This window comes from Salvelinus alpinus, chromosome 10, assembly GCF_045679555.1.
Source record: "Salvelinus alpinus chromosome 10, SLU_Salpinus.1, whole genome shotgun sequence".
Lineage (NCBI taxonomy): Eukaryota > Metazoa > Chordata > Actinopteri > Salmoniformes > Salmonidae > Salvelinus > Salvelinus alpinus.
This window is the reverse complement of record NC_092095.1, coordinates 21,411,311-21,435,833: the sequence shown is the minus strand read 5'-3', so window position 1 is coordinate 21,435,833 and position 24,523 is coordinate 21,411,311. Positions and strand designations below refer to the sequence as shown.

Genomic DNA, 24,523 nt, shown 5'->3' with positions numbered 1-24,523 from the left:
AATCAAGTTCTAGAAATATCTCATGGATGATCAATGGAAACATACTGCACCTGAGCTCAATTTCGAGTCTCATAGCAAAGGGTCTGAAAACTTATGTAAATAAGGTATTTCTTTGTTTATTTTTAATATATTTGCAAAAATGTTGAAAAACCTGTTTTCGCTTTGACATTATGGGGTATTGTGTGTAGATTGATGAGGAAAACATTTATTTAATACATTTTAGAATAAGGCTGTAACGTAACAAAATGTGGAAGAAGTCAAGGGGTCTGAATACTTTCTGAATGCACTGTATATGCCAAATCAACACTAGAAAAATGTCCCTCTGTGAATTTCAGTGTTTTGTAAATAAATAATTGTGCTGGGGATTCAGATTTTTTGCCCTACTGGATCCGATTAAGCCTCAATAAAACTCAGCATGAATGACAGAGAATGCAATAGGGAGTCATTCAGGGGTGTGATAATCAGCCTAATCTGCTAAAGAGTGGAATGATGTTGTATCAGGCCATCAAGTTGGATTAGATGCCATCATAGAATAGCCTATCTCTTTTCAAAACATAATATCAAATAGGTATCTCCTGGCATAGCTCAGAGTATAGTCTATATAGAGCTCCAAGACAGGATTGTGTCGAGGCACAGATCTGGGGAAGGGTACCAAAAAATGTCTGCAGCATTGAAGGTCCCCAAGAACACAGTGACCTCCATCATTCTTAAATGGAAGAAGTTTGGAACCACCAAGACCCTTCCTAGAGCTGGCCGCCTGGCCAAACTGAGCAATCGCAGAGAAGAATTAGTCAGGGAGGTAACCAAGAACTCGATGGTCACTCTCACAGAGCTCCAGAGTTCCTCTGTGGGAATGGGAGAACCTTCCAGAAGGACAAGCATCTCTGCAGCACTCCACCAATCAGGCCTTTTTGGTAGAGTGGCCAGATGGAAGCCACTCCTCAGCAAAAGGCACATGACAGCCCACTTGGAGTTTGCCAAAAGGCACCTAAAAGACTTTCAGACCATGAAAAACAATATTCTCTGGTCTGATGAAACCTAGATTGAACTCTTTGGCCTGAATGCCAAGCGTCACGTCTGGAGGAAACCTGGCACAGTGTTTCCCTACGGTGAAGCATGGTGGTGGCAGCATCATGTTGTGGGGAAGTTTTTCAGAGGCAGGGACTGGAAGACTAGTCAGGATCGAGGGAAAGATGAACGGAGCAAAGTACAGAGATCCTTGATGATAACCTGCTCTCTGGAGAGACATGAAAATAGTTGTAGAGCAACAGTACCCATCCAACCTGACAGAGCTTGAGAGGATCTGCAGAGAAAAATGGGACAAACTCCCCAAATACAGGTGTGCCAAGCTTTTAGTGTCATACCCAAGAAGACTTGAGGCTGTAATCGCTGCCAAAGGCGCTTCAAAAACGTTCTGAGTAAAGGGTCTGAATACTTAAATTACATTCGCAAAAATATCTAAAAAACAGGTTTTGTTTTGTAATTATGGGGTATTGTGTGTAGATTGATGAGGGGGGGAAACGATTTCATCCATTTTAGAATAAGGCTGTAACATAACACAGTATGGAAAAGGTCAGGGGGTCTGAATACTGTATGGGTGTGTGAGTATGCCTGTGGATGTGTGTGTCCATGTGTGTGTTTATCTGTGTGTGTGGACGGTTGAAGGGTGTTAGAGAACCATACTGGGTCAGCCAGCAGGCACAGATGCCACTCATTGGTGAGGGGGAAATTATCACTGGGCAGGCACAGCCAGGCAAACAGCCCCCTGGATCTGCAATGCCAACTAGCATTTGGATGCCAATCGCCTGTTCATACACAAACAGGCAGATGCATGCATTCACACACAGTGGGCACATTTTATTTTATTTTACTAGACTACCTACACTGCAATACAGTATTCTTTGATTTATCCTACAGTATGTTTCTTAAGTCAACTTTTTAAGTAGGAAAACTGTTATGAGCTTCCCCAAGATGTTGTAAAATAATTATTGTGCAGAAATTATAATTTTAGTGGAAATATGTTTTATTTTGGCTTTAAGATCCAAATCTTAGACTGCCTCCAAAAGCAAAAAGTTTACCAACAGGTAGAGTGGGGCTACACATGTTTTTCTGTCTGGAACTAATCCCACCTTTCGCTTCTCACACACATTTATTCAGAAATTATACTGAGTGCCTTTAAGAACTGGGTCAGTGAATTGATAGGACACTGGCTTGTTCTGATAAGACTGAAAGGGCAAGAGACGGCAGGGGAGTCTTTTACCTGATGAAGTGTGTTAAGTTGCACCAGTTCTGGGGATCCACGTAAGCCATCTCTCGCTTGAAACCCTCTCCACACACCTCCATCTCCGACAGCAGCTGGGTCTCGTTGCACAGAGCCACACTAGGCCTTCGTGGTATAGACTCAACATTGATATTCTCGGTGGCTGCAGGACATAAAAAGGTCCAAATTACAGAAAGAAACATGACCTTCAATGTTCCACAGTAACATTAGGGTCGTGTTCATTAGGTCAAGCAACAGAAAAAGTTCTGCAACTGAAAACGAAAATTAGTGTCCAGATAGTTCCCTGTTTTAGTCAGTTTTCTTTCCATTGCCTCATGAACACAACCCAGAACTGAATATACTTCTGGCACAGGGTTTGTCAGAAGTCAGGAAATCTGAATTTTGTCCATTTTGACTATTATTGTTATCACAGGGTTAAAATGACTTCTTATAAAAACATTAAAAGTACAGCATTTGTAAGCTGTGTTCCACAGTGTTTCATGTCTTCAGAAGGAGATGTAAGCTTAACTTACCTGACAATCCTCTTGTCATCCAAGAGTTCACTGTCAAAGACAAAATCACACAGAGACTTGAAACAGTGTTAGTAGTCATGACAACAGTCTCATTGAAGCATGACTTTTTGGGACCAACATTAAAGATGCAATATGCAGAAATCACTCTGCCATTTCCTAGTTGCTAAAATTCTAATAGTTTGCCTAATTTAAAATGATGTGACCAAACAAGCAATGTATAGTGTAGAGAACCATTGTATCATCTAAATCACTCTGAAATATATTTTCAATTACCCAAAATATTGTATTTTCAGCTGTTTGAAGCTAGTGTGCAAAACCGAAAGTAAAAGATGCAAAAACAAAACTTAAGAATGGGAAGCATAGAAAAAGTGCAAATAGTACAGATGTACCTCTTCTTAGACTTGCTTTCAATGAAAATGACAGATCTAGAACACAATTTTCTACGTGAATTTGGTCGGGTCGCCGAAAAAGCTACATATTGCAGTTTTAAACGTTGTTGTCAAAACACAACTGAAACATATATAGACCCTTTAACATTAAACTGACAATTCTGCCCAGCTGGCCTGTCACGTTCTGACCTTAGTTCCTTTTTTATGTCTTTATTTTAGTTTGGTCAGGGCGTGAGTTGGGGTGGGCATTCTATGTTGTTTTTCTATGTTTTGTTCTATACGTTATATTTCTATGTGTTTGGCCTAGTATGGTTCTCAATCAGAGGCAGGTGTCGATCGTTGTCATACTTAGGTAGCCTGTTTTCCCACTATGGGTTGTGGGTAGTTGTTTTCCGTTTTAGTGTTTTCACCATTCGGGACTGTTTCGGTTTTCATTTTGATTTTCTTGTTCTTTTTGTATTCATTCTCATTAAAAGTTATTATGGATACGTACAACGCTGCATTTTGGTCCTCCTCTCCTTCCACCAACGAAAGCCATTACATGGCCCTTACCTTTCCCATTTTAAACACATCCTGGCTGACAAAATAATTAAGAAACATGAATCCACAGTTTATGAAACAGTTGTCTGAGAATCGCTAATTGAGTAAATGATGGCGAGAAGAACAAATTCATTAAAGAGTTTTCTGGAACAATGCCAAGCTGTCTGATGTCAGTTGTTGCTGCTGCTGCTGTTGTCATGCACAAGCGCACACTGCATGGCCATGCACGACTCCAACACTATCATCAAGTTTGCCGATGACACAACAGTGGTAGGCCTGATCACCGACAGCGATGAGACAGCCTATAGGGAGGTCAGAGACCTGGTCATGTGGTGCCAGGACAACAACCTCTCCCTCAACGTGATCAAGACAAAGGAGATGATCGTGGACAACAGGAAAAGGAGGACCGAGCACGCCCACATTCTCATTGACGGGGCTGTAGTGGAACAGGTTGAGAGCTTCAAGGTCCTTGGTGTCCACATCACCAACAAACTATCATGGTCCAAACACACCAAGACAGTCGTGAAAAGGGCACGACAAAGCCTATTCCTCCTCAGGAGACTGAAAAGTTTTGGCATGGGTGGCTGCACCATTGAGAGCATCCTGACTGGTTGCATCACTGCCTGGTATGGCAACTGGTCGGCCTCTGACCACAAGGCACTACAGAGGGTAGTGCATACGTCCCAGTGCATCACTGGGGCCAAGCTTCCTGCCATCCAGGACCTCTATATCAGGCGGTGTCAGAGGAAGGCCCTAAAAATTGTCAAAGACTCCAGCCACCCTAGTCATAGACTGTTCTCTCTGCTACCACACGGCAAGCGGGACCGGAGCGCCAAGTCAAGGTCCAAACGGCTTCTTAACAGCTTCTACCCCCAAGCCATGAGACTCCTGAACAGTTAATCAAAGGGCTACCCAGACCCCTCTTTTACGCTGTTTCTACTCTCTGTTTTTAATCTATGCATAGTACCTACATGTACATATCACCTCAATTAACTCAACTAACCGGTGCCCCCGCACATTGACTCTGTACCAGTACCCCCTGTATATAGCCTCCCTTGTTATTTTACTGCTGCTGTTAATTATTTGTTACTTTTATTTTAAATGTTTTACTTATCTATTTTTTACTTAACACATATATATCTATTTTTTCTTAACTTCTTAATTAAAGCATTGTTGGTTAAGGTCTTGTAAGTAAGAATTTCACTGTAAGGTCTACACCTGTTGTATTCGGCACATGTGACAAATAATCATATAATGTTGAAGCTGAGGAGATGGCTATAGCTAGTATTCCTTTGCACACTATCGTTCTGAACTGAACCAAACCATGCAAGGATTTTTACTTTTCACATTGTAATTTTTTAAGCACGATTCCAGCAACTAAGGTGGATGCGTAAACAGGCCAGCTCAGTACAGCTTAGTTTTTTTCTGCTTGGATCGGCTCAGTATTGTGAAAAGCCCTTAACGGTGTGCTGCGGTGGCTGTCTGTGGCAGTATCTCAGATAGAGTTTAGTGATAAGGGAAGGATAAAGAAATGGTGACTGCCACTGCTCAGAGCTCCTTTCTGTCTCGTAGGACACCTTTCGTTCTCTCGGCTGAACCTGTGCCCCCACCCCGAGGGGGCTCTCTCTGATGAATATTTACTCCATCAAGAGTCCACCCCCTGCCGTGATTACTAATACAGCAATGTCGCATCTGACTCTCAGCGTATGGCGGGAGTATAGGATAGGATAGGAGGTAGAACTTTTCTCAGAGCTTTTAATACAGTGTTTGTCAAACCTCTCCTTGTGGAGCTCCATATGTTTCACAATGTTGTTGTTGCCCTGAACTATCAGACCTGACTATCAGACCTGACTACCACACCTGACTAGAACACCTGGCTACCACACCTGACTACCACACCTGACTACCACACCTGACTAGAACACCTGACTAGAACAACTGACTATCACACCTGACTACCACACATGGCTACCACACCTGACTACCACACCTGACTACCACACATGGCTACCACACCTGACTACCACACCTGACTACCACACCTGACTACCACACCTGACTACCACACATGGCTACCACACCTGACTACCACACCTGACTACCACACATGGCTACCACACCTGACTACCACACCTGACTACCACACATGGCTACCACACCTGACTACCACACCTGACTAGAACACCTAACTAGAACACCTGACTAGAACACCTGACTAGAACACCTGACTAGAGCACCTAATTAGAACACCTGACTCGAACACCTAACTACAACACCTGACTAGAACACCTGATTAGAACACCTGATTAGAACACCTGACTAGAACACCTAACTAGTACACCTGACTACCACACCTAATTCGACTAATTCGACTAAGGGCTTGATGATTAGCTGACAAGTTCAATCAGGTGTGCTTGTTTGACAGAGTGGAAATTGACAACCCTCTGCACTGTAACACAACATACTCCAGAAGCACCTTCTGGTTGTCGGGAGATGGTACTTGTAGCTCTCAGGAAGACGGTGCTCGGTTTTCAAATTCATGGAACGGGCATCCCAGAGGAGAGGATTGAGAAATGCTGCTTAGAGTGCATACACTACCACATCACAGGATAGAGAGGGAGGAGAGGGTTGAGAAACGCTGCTTAGAGTGCATACACTACCACAGCACAGGACAGAGAGGGAGGAGAGGGTTGAGAAACGCTGCTTAGAGTGCATACACTACCACAGCACAGGACAGAGAGGGAGGAGAAGGTTGAGAAACGCTGCTTAGAGTGCATACACTACCACAGCACAGGACAGAGAGGGAGGAGAGGCGATATGGTTCAGCGTGAAACCTCCAATCCGACTTCATGCCATGTCGGTTGTTTGGCGCTGGCACTGCCAAGTGTGGGACACACACATAATCAATCTTCTATCCTCCTCTCTGACCCAGCTGCATGTTACTCCCTCAATGAGTTTGTGTAGCAATCCTGTTACGTGGGAATTTGAAGCCTATTTCGCACCTCTTCAAAACCAGAGTATCACTGAAGGACCTAATAGAGAATACACACGAGCACACACACACTCTCTCTCTCTCTCTCTCTCTCTCTCTCTCTCTCTCTCTCTCTCTCTCTCTCTCTCTCTCTCTCTCTCTCTCTCTCTCTCTCTCTCTCTCTCTCTCTCTCTCTCTCTCTCTCTCTCTCTCTCTCTCTCTCTCTCTCTCTCTCTCTCTCTCTCTCTCTCTCTCTCTCTCTCTCTCTCTCTCTCTCTCTCTCTCTCTCTCTCTCTCTCTCTCTCTCTCTCTCTCACGCATTCGTTAAGTTTTCACCTTGATCGCTTTTTGCTCCCTCTCTGGAGCAACGAACCGCCCTTGCTGTCTCTGCCTGGCCGGTTCCCCTCTCTCCACTGGGATTCTCTGCCTCTAACCCTATTACAGGGGCTGAGTCACTGGCTTACTGGTGCTCTTTCATGCCGTCCCTGGGAGGGGTGCGTCACTTGAGTGGGTTGAGTTACTGACGTGATCTTCCTGTCTGGGTTGGCGCCCCCACTTGGATTGTGCTATGGTGGAGAACTTTGTGGGCTATACTCGGCCTTGTCTCAGGATTGTAAGTTGGTGGTTGAAGATATCCCTCTAGTGGTGTGGGGGCTGTGCTTTGGCAAAGTGGGTGGGGTTATATCCTTCCTGTTTGGCCCTGTCCGGGGGTTTCTTCTGATGGGGCCACAGTGTCTCCTGACCCCTCCTGTCTCAGCCTCCAGTATTTATGCTGCAGTAGTTTATGTGTCGGGGGGCTAGGGTCAGTTGGTTATACCTGGAGTACTTCTCCTATCTTATCCAGTGTCCTGTGTGAATTTAAGTATGCTCTCTAATTCTCTCGTTCTCTCTTTCTTTCTCTCTCTCGGAGAACCTGAGCCCTAGGACCATACGTCACGGCAAACCGGGCATGATGACTCCTTGCTGTCCCCAGTCCGCCTGGCCTTGCTGCTATTCCAGTTTCAGCTGTTCTGCCTGCGGTTATGGAACCCCTACCTGTCCCAGACCTGCTGTTTTCAACTCTTAATGATCGGCTATGAAAAGCCAACTGATATTTATTCCTGATTATTATTTGACCATGCTTGTCATTTATGAACATTTTGAAAATCTTGGCTCTCTCTAATTCTCTCTTTCTTTCTCTCTCTCGGAGGACCTGAGCCCTAGGACCATACGTCAGGACTACCAGGCATGATGACTCCTTGCTGTCCCCAGTCCACCTGGGTTTGCTGCTATTCCAGTTTCAACTGTTCTGCCTGCGGTTATGGAACTGCCACCTGTCCCAGACCTGCTATTTTCAACTCTTAATGATCGGCTATGAAAAGCCAACTGAAAATTATTCATGATTATTATTTGACCATGCTTGTCACTTATGAATATTTTGAACATCTTGGCATAGTTCTGTTAAAATCTCCACCCGGCACAGCCAGAAGAGGACTGGCCACCCCTCATAGCCTGGTTCCTCTCTAGGTTTCTTCCTAGGTTTTGGCCTTTCTAGGGAGTTTTTCCTAGCCACCGTGCTTCTACACCAGCATTGCTTGCTGTTTGGGGTTTTAGGCTGGGTTTCTGTACAGCACTTTGAGATATCAGCTGATGTACGAAGGGCTATATAAAATAAACTTGATTTGATTTGATTTTGATTTTTGTCTCACTCTCCCCCCATTTTCTTACTATGTTCCTTGTTTTTTCCTTCAAGTGACAGTCTTATGCCCAAATTCAATCAATCACAGACAGGTAAACCACACTGCGGAATCACTCAGAATGTCTATGATGTATCAAAGGTGCTGATCACATTAAAACGGACAGTCTCGTAGACTTCGTCATTGTTGGATATTGACTCGAAACCACAAATACAATGTAAGCATTCTGAGTGAACCCACAGTTGTTTTTACTTGATCTGTGATTACAAAAACTATGCTGTTTAGTTCAGTCTCACCCGGGGGATAACTACGCTAAATTTAGAAATTTCCTCCCGCAGGATATGTGTTCAAAGCAGAGGGGTCTGTGATCGCTACGTGTGATAAGTTCAAACGGTATCGGGGCATGACACAAATACAGGGTCGTCACAATGAGTGTTTTCACAAATCAGTCCCCCCCTCTCCTGACAAACCTTCAATACTATGTACATCCCAGACACAAAGGCATTCAGCTTCCCTTATACCCACACAGTGTTCCCCCACGATTGTATAGGTGGCTCACAGCTCACTTTCTCCCCAGCTTAAAGAGTTTGGCTATTATGGGTTTCAATTGACAGTTTTAGTTTCTGGAAATTGCTATGGGGGCCTTTGCATCTCGTATGAAAAGTCTGGAATGGAAACACAAATAACACACGGATAACAAACTGAAACTGATAACACACTGATAACAAACTGATAACACACTGATAACACACTGATAACACAATGATGACAAACTGATAACACACTGATAACACAATAGAAAAGTAAAAATGAAAGTCACCCAGTAAAATCCTACTTGAGTAAAAGTCTAAAAGTATTTGGTTTTAAATATACTTAAGTATAAAAAGTAAGTGTAATTGCTCAAATATACTTAAGTATCAAAAGTAAAAGTAGAAGTAGAAATCATTTCAAATTCCTTATATTAAGCAAACCAGACGGCACCATTTTCTTGTTTTTTCAATTTACGGATAGCCACGGGCACGCTCCAACCCTCAGACATAATTTACAAACAAAATGTGTTTAATGAGTCCGCCAGATCAGCGGCAGTAGGGATGACCAGGGATGTTCTCTTGATAAGTGTGTGAATTAGACCATTTTCCTGACCTGCTAAGCATTCAAAATGTAACAAGTACTTTGGGGTGTCAGGGAAAATGTACGGAGCAAAAGTACATAGTTTTCTTTAGGAATGTAGTGAAGAAAAAGTATAAAGTTGTCAAAAATATAAATAGCAAAGTAAAGTACAGATACCCAAAACAACGACTTAAGTAGTACTTTCAAGTATTTTTACTTAAGTACTTTACATCACTGCTGATAACACACTGAAACTGATTACACACTGATTACACACTAATAACAAACTGGTAACACATTGATAACACACTCATAACACACTCAATGTCATGGAAAGCACTGTATCTGTAGGTTAATAAGGAAGAGGAAGGTATTTCACTCTTTCCCTCCTGTGTCACACTTCAGCGATGGTTTTGCAAACATACGCCAGGACCAAAATAACATCCAACAGTCAATCCAGCATGAGTTAGCTCTGAACACACACCATGAATATGAAATCTCTCTGGTAAACCAAGCGGGCCAAGGCGACAACACACCGCTGAGCTGCCTGCATAACCATTTGATAGTGTCAGAGGTACACAGCCTTCCCTGAGGTAGATAGTGGAGGCTGGGGAATGCCAAAGCCCTGCCACGATCAGTTTAAATGCAGCTTTGACTGTCACATTGGGTACACTGAATAGTTGACGGCTGTTCTTGTGGAAAGTAGAAAAACATATATTTTTTAAACCTTTATTTAAAGGTTAAGTCAGTTAAGAACAAATTCTTATTTACAATGACGGCCTAGGAACAGTGGGTTAACTGTTAACGACAACAGTCACCCACGAAGCATCGTTACCCATCGCTCCACAAAAGCCGCGGCCCTTGCAGAGCAAGGGGAACCACTACTTCAAGGTCTCAAAGCGAGTGACGTCACCGATTGAAACGCTATTAGCGCGCACCACCGCTAACTAGCTAGCCATTTCACATCGGTTACAAATGCATATGTGAGTTGAGATTGTTGAGACTGTTTAATTACAGCCTTGTTCCCTCTCACTTGGCAATAGGATGACAGGGTTTATGAGAAGCAGCAACTAGAAATCTGAAGTCTCACATTAACCAATGAGGTGTCTCTTGAGTTATATTCCTGGTTTACATTTGCACAGCAGTGAGTCAAAGGGCCAAATCCATCCATTAAATAGATAAATTAAAACACAGCTTTTATAAGACTGGAGCTAGTAAACCCATGTCAGTCTCTCTTCCACACTACAAGGATATCATTCAGAAAGCTGAGAAATTCATTTGCATCCTGACTCGAAAATAAACATTCTTCTGGAGCCTAAAAAAAAAGAAAAAGAAAAGGCTATTTCAAATTGAAGAGACATTATTTGAATTAGTCGCTTCCTAGCAACCACATAATCAATTTTGTAGGCTATTAGGGAAGCTATAGAACCAACATGCTAGTTTCTGAAAATAAAAATAGAAGCATAGCATTGTGCCAAGTGCAGGGCCATCAAGCATAAGACTTCTCATTGGGTTTTATCTTCATATGGGAACAATGCTGTGACTGTCAACACCTCCGCGCATGCCCCCACCTCAACTCTCCATATGCCTGATATAGTCTTGTGGTTGAAACAATTAGATACACTATATATATACAAAAGTATGTGGACACCCCTTCAAATTAGTGGATTTGGCTATTTTAGCCACACCCGTTGCTGATAGGCGTATAAAATAGAGCACACAGCCATGAAATCTCCATAGACAAACATTGGCAGTTGAATGGCCTTACTGAAGAGCTCAATGACTTTCAACGTGGCACCGTCATAGGATGCCACCTTTCCAACAAGTAATTTCGTCAAATTTCTGCCCTGCTAGAGCTGCCCCGGTCAACTGTAAGTGCTGTTATTGTGAAGTGGAAATGTCTAAGAGCAACAACGGCTCAGCTGCGAAGTGCTAGGCACGCAAGCTCACAGAACGGGACCGGCAAGTACTGAAGCATGTGGCGCCTAAAAATCGTCTGTCCTCGGTTGCAACACTCACACCCAAGGTCCAAACTGCCTCTGGAAGCAACGTCAGCACAAGGACTGTTCGTCGGGAGCTTCATGAAATGGGTTTCCATGGTGGAACAAGCCTAAGATCACCATGAGCAATGCGAAGCGTTGGCTGGAGTGGTGTAAAGCTCGCCGCCATTGGACTCTGGAGCAGTGGAAACACGTTCTCTGGAGTGATGAATCACGCTTCACCATCTGGCAGTCCAGTGGACAAATCTGGGTTTGGCGGATGCCAGGAGAACGCTACCTGCCCCAATGCATAGTGCCAACTGTACAGTTTGGTGGAGGAGGAATAATTGTCTGGGGCTGATTTCCATGGTTCAGGCTAGACCTTGTAGTTCCAGTGAAGGGACATCTTAATGCTACAGCATACAATGACATTCTAGACAATTCTGTGCTTCCAACTTTGTGGCAACAGTTTGGGGAAGGCCCTTTCCTGTTTCGGCATGGCAGGCCCTTTCCTGTTCCAGGGGGGTAACATATCGTCAGTATGATATGTTCCCCTACATCAGTGGTGTCAAACACATTTTGCCCCAAGGGCCACATTCGGTCTTCAATGAGGTCAGAGGGCCACATTGAACCTTTTTATGTTTCCTTACCATCAAAATTGGCAAGACATAGTCCTGCATCCACTGTATAGCTTATATTACTGTGAATATTAGCGAGCTGGACACAGTGAAGAATGTAGGGCCATTCTCATTTCTACACAGTTTCAATTTGGTTTTAGTCATTTTAAAGTATATCGAGCTAATTTTTAAAGATTATTATTACATAGAGATTTTTGTTTTTACTCAAACTACCCACGGGCCATATGTTTGACACCCCTGCTCTATATCCTTCTTGATAGCTTCCTTGTAATTAGCCAAGGAACGTTTAATGGGAGAAATTTCTCGGAGACCATATCCAGGCTTAATTAAAAGTGCTAATTTCTCAGATGTGATACTTCTAATCTCCCAGTAATTTCCTTGAGGCTGCAAGAGGTTAACACAGGGCCAGACACCAAATGTAATCAGAAAATAACCAGTCTGTACTCTGTTCGATAGCAGTCCAAGGTCATCTATCTGCAGGGGTCAAGACGTTATGCTTCGCCGGGCACTGGAGTCCACTTCACAAATGGAGCGAGGAGACTTACTCAGCCTCTCAAGTATAGCCTCAGCTGTCAAAAAAAGGACAACGCTACAGCTCCCTGTTCCCTTGGCAGTATGGCTGTCTCTTTGCAGAGAGCAAGGCTCTTCGGCTCGATCTCAACTCACTGTATGCTTCTGTTAGTGCTAAACATCATCAATGCTAATGTTGACCTGTGGCGTTTCTATTAATTTCAAGTTGAGTTGGTACTTTGAAGTTGCTCGAGCTCTGCGGCTGCTAACTTGAAACAAACAGTTCAGCGGAGACAAAAATATCAATGAAGGCAAATGATCTGCTGGGATGCATGTGGAGGTGTCATAGTGAGAGAGAGAGAGATTGAGAGGGGGGGGGGTGTTTGACTTGTCAAGTCCATGATGCAGTTCTAATCAAGTACATGGTTCTCATCATACATTGCATTGCATCTTACATTACATTCAAACCACTCTTATGGTCTGAGGTCATTTGCAATTCCTCAATGAATAAATTATGTCATAGAATGAGCTCATTGAAGTCAATTGCAAAAGGGGGTGTTTGTTTCAAATGAGATCCTATTTGAGTACAGGTTGTCTGGGTGCAAAAAATACAGAGCAAAAATGGAGAGGATAAAGGTACCACTGTCACTTTTTAAACAAACCGGGACGTTTATCAATTCATTTTGGTTGATAATATTGACATTTCGGTCCTCGATGACTTCATCAAAAATATAGAAGCCATTAGTGCAGGTAACTGAAATAGTCTGCTCTTAAATTTGCCATTGTCCAAATTGCTGTCATTAACTGTGATTTTAATAAATGGACTCTCACCACAGGCGCAGAAACTAGCATGCACCCTGTGTCACAGCAACAATGGGAGGATGTAGTTGTGATACTAACTTCGACTGGCCAAGGTTCCCCAATGTCATTCTACAATCTATTTGAAGCTTGTCTGTCACTCATTGAAGTACACACCTCTTCCTGCTAAGGTTGTGCTCTAAAGGTTAAAAAGGCTGTCATTTAGTGCTGGCCATGTTGGGATAGATAGAGAAACTCTCTATGTGGACTAGGATTGATATCTCTTGCAATTCATTCTCAATCTTTAGATGAAAATTGGGGTTGATTTGTTGAAAAACAAATAAATTATAATAAGCGGATGGCATCAATCCAGATTAAATGTTTTAGTACTGTACTATAGCTATTGCAATACATTTTACTTCTGTTATATTGCCAACTTTGCAGTCTTACTAAGCCAAATACTATACCCGCACATAAGTCAAATATCCTATTTACATTTGTTATTAGACCTATGCTCACATACAACCCAATAGAAGCAGCCAATTGACTTAAGTCCTGTTCCATGCCTATGTAACGGATGTGAAATGGCTAGCTAGTTAGCGGGTACGCGCTAGTAGCGTTTCAATCAGTTACGTCACTTGCTCTGAAACCTAGATGTAGTGTTGCCCCTTGCTCTGCAAGGGCCGCGGCTTTTGTGGAGCGATGGGTAACGACGCTTCGTGGGTGTCAGTTGTTGATGTGTGCAGAGGGTCCCTGGTTCGCGCCCGTGTCGGGGCGAGGGGACGGTTTAAAGTTATACTGTTACACCTAAAGTCACATAGTGTCTAAAGTCACATACTTTTAAAAGCACATTTTTCATTGTCACACTATTGTGTTGAGAGCAGTAATGGTATAAAAGAATGATAAGCTACCAGAGTAGTGTAGCAATGTTCCCAGACCTGTCTTATTTATTGATTTGCACTTGGGAGAATTGGAGGGCTGGATTCCGTCATTTCAGCTTTGCAAGAGAACGTTGAAATTACCTCTGCTGTGATTTTAAAATTGTGCTGGTTATTGGCCACATAACTGGATTACAACAAACTGGTCTCTGTTAAGACAAGGTAAAGATGTCTTTTTCATAACGACATCAAGATGTCATAGGAAATAAATACTACTTTGGTTGTCCTTTTAAAACCAGTATACAACCTGACCATGAAGTCTTAATACATCATTGCAGCCAGTTTTGCTCGCTAATTACATAGGTACAAAACCTATTGCTGCAAAAAGAGTAGATAACTAATTCAAGAGGACCAGTAAAACATACATTTCCAACATTAATGACCAACATCGATGTTATGATCGTCTTCTTAGATCTTCTTAGATGATTTATACACATTAAACATTCATCATGAATGCTTTGATCAAAGCCCTTTGATAATTTTTTATCACACATATCAAATCCCTTGGACAACATAATTTACATTTCAATCAGGCCACTACACCTTGGTGGAAGACAGGCATCAATCCAAATAGAAAATGTACCTCTGAGCATGGTGGGTGTGATCTTTTAAGTCAACTCAATCAACTTTACTTAAATTAAACTGGGCAGACGTGATAACATCTAATGACTTAACACCACAAAATGCCCTAGAATGCCCCAGTCATTCGCCTAAATAATGAACAAAAGTACATATTATGAAATTGTTCTTAATTGCTAACTGCTAATACATGTCTTCCATTTAGCCCCAAGAGGTTCTGAATTATTAGACTACAGATTTAGGATCTTAATTTGATCACCCTGTTGCAGGAAAACGTTCCTGCATTGCAAATGTAAAACTTGTATTGTATGAGGTTTATAAAGGCTTGTGAAGTTTGTAATTTCCACTTTGACTAGATTTTTCCTTACGGAAAACGTATCAACCCTTGTCAGTTAATGTCAGTTAATTATAATCCACATAATAATGACCATTTCCTGTTGCTCCAAGATTATATTCCTGCTGTAGCAAACTGCCTCAAATTAGGACCCTACATCTGTACCTTGTGCACGACTTCTGCTTTGACTGAGGGAATGAACCACTAAGTGGACCAGTGAACCACTAAAGGCTCAAGATTACGTGGATGTTGTGGATTGGCAACCACAACCTCAATCCGAAGTCATAGGGTAAGGTTCAAAGTGGGATTGTGATACTGGGCCAGGGGGATTGGATGAGAAAGTGGAGCGGAAGAGGCGACTGTGTCACGGCTGTTGAAGGAGGAGGACCAAGGTGCAGCGTGGTGAGCGTACATTTTCTTTTATTGAATAAAAGGTGACTCCGAACAAAACAATAAACACTACAAAACAAACCGTGAAGCTAAAGGCTATGTGCCCTAAACAAAGTCAACTTCCCACAAAGACAGGTGGAAAAAAGGGCTACCTAAGTATGGTTCTCAATCAGAGACAACGATAGACAGCTGTCTCTGATTGAGAACCCTACCCGGCCAAAACATAGAAATACAAATCATAGAACATAGAATACCCACCCCAACTCATGCCCTGACCAAACCAAAATAGAGACATAAAAAGGATCTCTAAGGTCAGGGCGTGACAGACTGAGGATTGACACGGATGTTGAAGACAGAGAGAGGCTCTCTGGATTTCGCAAACAAAAGCAGGAAGGGGTTGTCATGAATGGCCATGTTGAAAAGGGACCGAAATAAACGCTGCATAGCCGGGGGAAAGAGAAAGCCTGAATTAAAATCATGTGAGGGATGGTCACTACAAGCAAGGAGGGACATTCCAAAGAGGCTATAGCATTAACCCATTCCTGTTTGGAGAGGAAAGTTATTGTGGGGAGTGTAGACAATGGGACACATGTAAACACAGATACCTGACCAAATATCATGCGTATTTTCTCTGTTTTAGCTTAAAAACATGTTTGGGTTCACATAATGATCCTTTTCCTCTAACATCTAATTGTCTAGGATGGAATTGTTCTGAGAATGTCCCATTTGAAAAAACATTGCAGTGACAATCATTCTCAAAAAGCCATGGAGATGTTGCTTGAACGTGCTGAGGATGTTTCTGGAATATCATACCTGACACCATTCCAATAATATTCAGACAGGATTAGATAATGTCATCTCACAACCAAATGGGAATGCTTTCCTTTTGTTAACTGAAAATACAATGGGTGTGTGACAACATCACCATGATCAGTCAATATTACCAATGCAGACTGTTGGTTACAGATAAAGAATCTTAAAATGACAACATGGTAAATTGGCTGGAGCGGAAGCCTCTGAGCCACTCAATAAAAGCCCTTGAAATTTAAACTCATTCCAATATGGGGAAGAGAAAACAAACAGAAAATACAGTGGGGAAAAGTCACTGAGGCATTTAGTTGAAAGTCACTGCTTCAAGTCAACTATTCCATTCATGAAAAATGAAAAAATATCCTCCAGCCTCCTTCTGCCTTCAGTTCTCTCCAAATACCACACATAATATGTCTGGCAGATATATATTTTTAAACAACACTGGTATTGCAAGGCAGTCTATTAGCACATGAACTTAAATACTAAGAAAAAAATAAAATACCATAGGCATTCTAGCAGTTGCATGGCGACATAATACAATGACAATGCTTTAAATCCACCAGAAGCATTGACGTACAAGGGACCCGGAAGTCAAAAGAAAGTCGTTTAGGGAGATTTCAAACAGTTGAGCTGGCAAGGCTATGGTTTCCATGAGAACCAGCATCGATATCTGTCTCCCCGTACAACTGTAAAAGTAAAAAGTACAAGTACAAGTATAAATCATTTCAAATGTCTTACATTAAGCAAACCAGACGGCAGCATTTTAAAGATTTTTTTAATACGGATAGCCAACACTCAGACGTGTGTTTAGCGAGTACGCCAGATCAGAGGCAGTAGGGATGACCAGATATGTTCTCTTGATAAGTGAGTGATAGCGACCATTTTCTTGTCCTGCTAAGCATTCAAAATGTAACAAGTACTTTTGGGTGCCAGGAAAAATGTATGGAGTAAAAATAACATTATTTTCTTTAGGAATGTAGTGAAGTAAAAGTAAAAGTTGTCAAAAATATTAATAGTAAAAAAAAAACCGTTGTACTTTAAATTATCTGTACTTAAGTACTTTACACCACTGAATCTTATCTCTAACACATTAAGCCTAGACCTAGACTTTAAAAAACAAGTTCAATGGCGGTTCTCTCTTCCGAAATGTCTTCTTAGTCCAAGACTAAGAAGGGAACAAGCTCCCTCACGACGCCAGGTCAGCGGAGTCAATCACCACCTTCCAGAGACACCTGAAACCCCACCTCTTTAAGGAATACCTAGGATAGGATAAAGTAATCCTTCTAACCCCCCCCCCTTAAAAGAGTTAGATGCACTATTGTAAAGTGGTTGTTCCACTGGATATCATAAGGTGAATGCACCAATTTGTAAGTCGCTCTGGATAAGAGCGTCTGTTAAATGACTTAAATGTAAATGTAAATGTAAGACTAGGCGTAATCTGTGTCAGCCTTATTAGTAAGTCACAGCACAAGAGTTAATTAATGGAAATTAATTTTTTTGTCAGCCATGCTCATTTAGAAAATCTGTTTTAGTGCCAATGACCCTTGTCATGCAGGAGGACAGCCCATTGCCAAAGTGGCTCTGTGGCCTGCTGTGTATAAGAGTGATAGGAAGGGAGACAAAGAGCAGAAAGTGTATGCGTGTGTGTGTGCGTGTAAGTGAGACAGAGGACACAGGTATGGCCACCCCATTTAGAGTTTGAAATCAGGCACAGAAAACTTACACAGCACAGCACTCCATTTCAGTACACTGTTAAAACAAGGTCCTGTTGTTTTTACTGTAACTTACTGGCAGCCAGTTACCTGTAAGTTACTGTAAAAATACGTACAGTATGTTACCGTAAATTCCAAATAAACTTTGATTTAACAGTACATGCCTTCTACCCCCAAGCCATAACACTGCTAAATAGCCAGACTGCTAAATAGTCAATTAATGGTACCAAAACTATCTGCACTAACTCTTATCTTGCACTGACCCTACGCACACTCACTAGTCTATATATACACTCCACATACTCGTAAGTAAGCATTTCACAGTAAAGTCTACACAAGTTGTTTTCAGCGCATGTGACAAATAACATTTGATTTGATTTACATTACTGTAAAGTTTACATTAATGTACTGTTAAACCAGCATTTATTTGGAATTTATGGTAACATACTGTACCTTTTTTACAGTAATTTACAGGTCATTTGCTGCCAGTAAGTTACTGTAAAAACAACAGGATTTGTTTTTACAGTGTACTTAAAACCCTTATTGAGGTGCAATGAAGGTTCACCTCAGTTTCAATTCACACAGAGTACTCTCTTTCAGACACCCACACAATCCAAGTGAGCGTACCCCACTTCCACATCACACAGACACATGCAAACGAAACCTGGATTTATTCCTGGCCCATATATTCAAACTACTGACTGTACCAGTAAGCAGAGAATAATAATGCTAAACATGTTGGCTTATTGTGAGAGATACGACAGTATGTGTTACTTGCTTATCCTCAGGATTGTGAGAGGAAAGCCACGGCACACGTACACACACACACACACACAAACACAAACACAAACACACACAAAAACACACACCCACACAAACACACAAAAACACACACACACACAAACACACAAAAACACACACACACACACACACACACACACACACACACACACACACACACACACACACACACACACACACACACACACACACACACACACACACACACACACACACACACACACACACACACACACACAAACACACAGACAAACACACAGACACACAAACACCACACACACAAACATGCATAAACACATACACAAAGACACACAAACACACACACAGACACACAAACGCACACAAACACACACACACAAAGAGCATTCTACACTATCCTTGGCTGAGCCACAACACTGTTCCAACTCTGCCCTCTTGCTGTGACAGTGGGAAGCCAAGCCAGAGGCCTGGGTTCCAACTGGGGGTTTCGCTCATCAGCACTATTACATTATCGGAGGCGGTGACCCATTAACAGAGCAGTGCTATTGATTGAGTGCCAACTCAAGGCGAAAGACACTGCTCATGCAAATACAGGAGCCACAACCTGCAGAACTGAAGAGCCTAAGGCTTTTTCCTTGGTTACGGAATTTCGATGCCCCTTTATAGCCTAACCATTATTATCTGCTAATTCAAGTAAACCGACCTTACTCAGTGGAGCAATGCTAATTGTGCTGCAGCACTGATGTAATGACATAATCGTTCGTTAATACATTTTACAACATATAAATCATAGTCCCCCTGTGCCCCGTACAGTTGGATTCATGCAGCTTTTGAGGATATCATGCATGCATGTAAGAGGTCCCATTTGGGTTGTAAACCTCAAAACCTGCCATTTTCCACTGTACATCGGCTATTTTGCGGGACTTTAGTATATCCCTGACCCATAATCTTTGGGCCTCAGCTTTGAATATAAGCTATTGGGTATATGGAGGTGGGTTCCTGTCCAAGTCTCCCCCTGATGAGAGAACCAGAAAAAAATCCTCCCCAAAGAAGAATTAATCTCAACACCGGGACAACAAAGTTTATCTTTGTAACATATGTTACAAATATAAACATGAATTTGTGGTAACTGAAAGATATGAATGATTGCTTGTCATTATAGACAATCGTATAGGCTGCATTAGCCCCTTTCAATCGACATCCATCGTCATCATCCGTTAAAGGAAAATTCAAGATATATGACTTTCAAAATACAGAAATACAGCCGGTAGGATGCATTTTGCATCATATGATGTAAAACAGAACATCCTTTGATGCAAAATCTATCATATCGGCTGTATTTCTGCATTATGAAAGTTATATATCTTGAAAACTTGATTGCTGACATGCAAAACATTTTGGGACTATATCAACAATGGACTAAAGAAACAAATACCAAAATATCATTTGGGGGTGGAATTTTCCTTTAAAGAAATATTTTCTGAACAGCATACTGGTATGGAGCTTCTTATATTGTTTAATGAATTTTAATGGCATTTTATCATAGGCCTACAGTCATTTACATATCCACCAGGGTCAAGAGACAGATGGTGTTAGGTTGGCTATTAACTATATTTGATCAAATATATGATGAAATTATATGAAATTCATGAAGTGATTGATCAACATCCATTTCATTTCATATTTATTATCAGCCTTTTTAAAGATGATAGGTCATGCAACTAAAATGTGTTATTGGCTACAGAATGAACAATGACAGCAGATTTCAATCAAAAGGATCTGGAAATTATTATAATGCATTTTTCATTCATTTATTCCATGATATGAACCCATTTAAAACAGACGCAACATGCTAAAAAATAGACTATTAAATCATTAAGAAATAGTTTATTTTAATAATCTAGAAAACTATCCTAGACTACATAATATGCTAATAAAATACCATAGAAACCTCACCCAAAATTCCAACAAGTAGAAGTTTCAACACAGCCAAAGAATTTGTATCCATCACGTCTTGAATAAAGATCCCACACACACGATTCAGATGCATTCAATGATATCTCAGCTGGGTGATGAATGTCTGTGGCAAACCATAATTATCCAAATTCACTGAAAGCACGCGCGCGCAAGTTCCTTCATAGTTCACGAGTATGTCGTCACGCAAAATTGTCAGCCCGTGTTTGAAACTTCGAACTCCGCAACACCTCCCCAAGTCTGGCTCCTCTGATCAAACCTCCATATGAGCTTTCCTGCACATCTCGTTGTTAAAATGACTTCTGCGCTTCCTTGCGTCCTTTCAGATAGAGGGTGGGAAGGAGGGGGGGAGAAAGGAGGAGAGAGAGGAAGGGAGAGGAAGGGGACGATCTATCTCATTCCATATGCAAGAAAGCATGAAATTGACAATTTAATATGAATGATGTGATAACGATTTTATTGTATGACTCATTTACATTTTCTAATGGCTTTCTCGGCATTGTTGGGAAGGGTGGTTAAGTAAGCATTTAACTCTTAGTCCACACCTGCTGTTTACGAAGCATGTGACGAATACATTTTGATTTGATTTGAAGAAGACATTGTAAGCTTTTATAAATGCGTTATATATGATTACATTTCATTTTATGTAGGATTATTAATTCTTATGCAATGTTTTTTAATGCTTTAATATTTCTATACATGTCCATAAATGAAAGTTATAAAGTATTAACGCCTATACCTAAGGAAAAGTAGCCTAGTATAAAATAAAAACAACATTTTGCTTAGGGCCCCCAAAAGGCTCTGACTGCATGTGTGGGTATGGATGTGGGTACACAGACCCACGAGCCACTGTGGCCCCTCATGATGAGTTTCGATTTTTTGTGTCCCCCACCCCCATCAAAGTGGCCCATCCCTGATCTAGGCCATCTTCTACAATATTATGCAAACATTTTAACCTGTCAAATGCTATAATTCAAAGTAATGCATGCAAGATAAAATCCATAGCTTATGTTGGGAATATCAAAAAAAGACTTAAAACAATATCAAATTGTATAATGTTTAGATATTCCTTTTCATAAAGATGCAAATGCTTTATTTGACTCAAGGATTCCATCCAGGAAGAAAAGCAACCCGAGCACTATCTTGAGGATTTCCTCAAGTGGGAAATGTCTCAGTGGGAGAGTTTAATGTCTCAGTGGGAGAGTTTAATGTCTCAGTGGGAGAGTTAAACTGAGAGGAGGGCTGGAGAGAGTGGGGAATGATGTCCCTTGAGAGGGCAAGAACGACATGTATGTCAGGAGAAGTGCAGTATTATCATAAGGAGACCTATACTTGGATTACGGAGGAGGAATGGGGGGAAAAAGAGAGGCAGAGGAGGTCTAAGAGAGAGAGAGGAAGAGGGTGAGCTTGAACTTGTAAAGAATTTAGGAAAAAGGGAGATGGTTTGTTGAAGAAGAATGGTAGAAAGTGTAAGAAGAGTGAGCTGTATGCCGGATCGAAGACAGGAGGAGAAATGGAAGTGAACGAGGGCAAAGTATCGGAGGTGGTAGGTGTGGTGAAGTTCTCGGAGCCCAAGGCCTAGGATACAGATGATTCTTTGACAATAAGAGTGAAAATTCTTGGAAAAAGTGGACCCTTGCCTTTTGGCTGAACAATTTGTACTTTTAGGGTGGATGAAAACAGGGTTAGGTGCTGTGGAATCGGTGAAGGTAACCCAAAGTGGTCTTGTGATAATTGTTTCTGTTTGTCAGAGGGAACAGGCACTCTGCATCAAACGGCTGGGGACAAGAGATGTGAAACGTTTTGCTCTCAAGAAAAGGGTGCCCTTGAAAGGAATGCCTACTAGGGTAGCGGTAAATGGGTAAAGTGGACCAATGAAGAGGACCAATGTGATGCTCGTTGTTTGGTGCAACCCTGCGGCACAGACAGGTTGGCGAGTGGAGAAACAAAAAAGTAATTCTCTATTCTTTTGAGTTCTGATGTTGAGTCTTTGTCCGGCAAAGTGATGTTAGGATATATCAGTTATCAAGTTGTCAAGGGGCGGGAGGTAGCCTAGTGGTTAGAGCGTTGGACTAGTAACCAAAAGGTTGCAAGATTGAATCGCTGAGCTAACAAGGTAAACATCTGTCATTCTGCCCCTGAACAAGACAGTTAACCCAGTGTTCCTAGGCCGTCATTGAAAATAAGAATGTGTTCTTACCTGACTTGCCTAGTTAAATAAAGGTGAAAAGTACAAGCTTTTGTACTGAATATATTTCGTTGTTACAGGTGTCAAGCTTATAGGCATGTGGCAGCTGTGTGTAGGAGGGAGGTTCCTAGGTGTGAGAAGTGTGCAGAAGGGCATGAGACAAAGGTACAGTTTACATACACTTAGGTTGGAATCATTAAAACTCATTTTTCAACCACTCCACAAATTTCTTGTTAACAAACTATAGTTTTGGCAAGTCGGTTAGGACATCTACTTTGTGCATGACACAATAAGTTTTCCAACAATTGTTTACAGACAGATTATTTCACTTATAAGTGTCACGCCCTGGCCATAGAGAGGCTTTTATTCTCTATTTTGGTTAGGCTAGGGTGTGACTAGGGTGTGCATTCTAGTTTCTTTATTTCTATATTTTCTATTTCTTTGTTTTTGGCCGAGTGTTGTTCCCAATCAGAGACAGCTGTCTATCGTTGTCTCTGACTGGGAATCATACTTAGGCAGCCTTTTTCCCACCTGTGTTTGTGGGTAGTTATTTTCTGTTTAGTCTCTGTTACCTGACAGAACTGTTCGCTTTCGTTTTGTTACTTTGTTCAAGTGTTTCTTTGATAAATAAAATCATGAACACTTTCCACGCTGCGCTTTGGTCCATTCCTTCCGACGACAGGCGTTACAATAATTCACTGTATCACAATTCCAGTGGGTCAGAAGTTTACAGACACTAAGTTGACTGTGCCTTTAAACAGCTTAAAAAATTCCAGAAAATGTCATGGCTTTAGAAGCTTCTGATAGGCTAATTGAAATAATTTGAGTCAATTGGAGGTGTACCTGTGGATGTATTTCAAGGCCTACCTTCAAAGTCAGTGCTTCTTTGCTTGACATCATGGGAAAATCAAAAGAAATCAGCCAAGACCTCAGAAAAATATTATAGACCTCCACAGGTTTGGTTCATCCTTGGGAGCAATTTCCAAACGCTTGAAGGTACCACGTTCATCTGTACAAACAATAGTACGCAAGTATAAACACCATGGGACCACGCAGCCGTCATACCGCTCAAGAAGGAGACGCGTTCTGTCTCCTAGAGATGAACGTACTTTGGTGAGAAAAGTGCAAATCAATCCCAGAACAACAGCAAGGGACCGTGTGAAGATGCTGGAGGAAACAGGTACAAAAGTATCTATATCCACAGTAAAACGAGTCCTATAACGACATAACCTGAAAGGCCACTCGGCAAGGAAGAAGCCACTGCTTCAAAACCGCCATAAAAAAGCCAGACTACGGTTTGCAACTGCACATGGGGACAAAGATCGTACTTTTTGGAGAAATGTCCTCTGGTCTGATGAAACAAAAATAGAACTGTTTGAACATAATGACCATCGTTATGTTTGGAGGAAAAAGG

General features: G+C 41.7%; 1 protein-coding gene across 1 annotated transcript in view; it reads right to left on the bottom strand.

The window, feature by feature from the left end:
- Window positions 1-21,234, bottom strand: part of LOC139531699 (receptor activity-modifying protein 3-like) — a 33,369-nt gene extending 12,135 nt beyond the window's left edge. Inside the window, exons 1-3 of the mRNA XM_071328398.1 lie at window positions 20,904-21,234; window positions 2,794-2,823; window positions 2,261-2,423 (exon numbers count right to left, since the gene is read on the bottom strand). Coding sequence (XP_071184499.1) covers window positions 2,261-2,423; window positions 2,794-2,823; window positions 20,904-20,997 — 287 coding nt within the window. The 5' untranslated portion in view covers window positions 20,998-21,234. The remainder of the gene's footprint in view (window positions 1-2,260; window positions 2,424-2,793; window positions 2,824-20,903) is intronic.
- Between the last annotated feature and the right edge of the window lie 3,289 nt (window positions 21,235-24,523).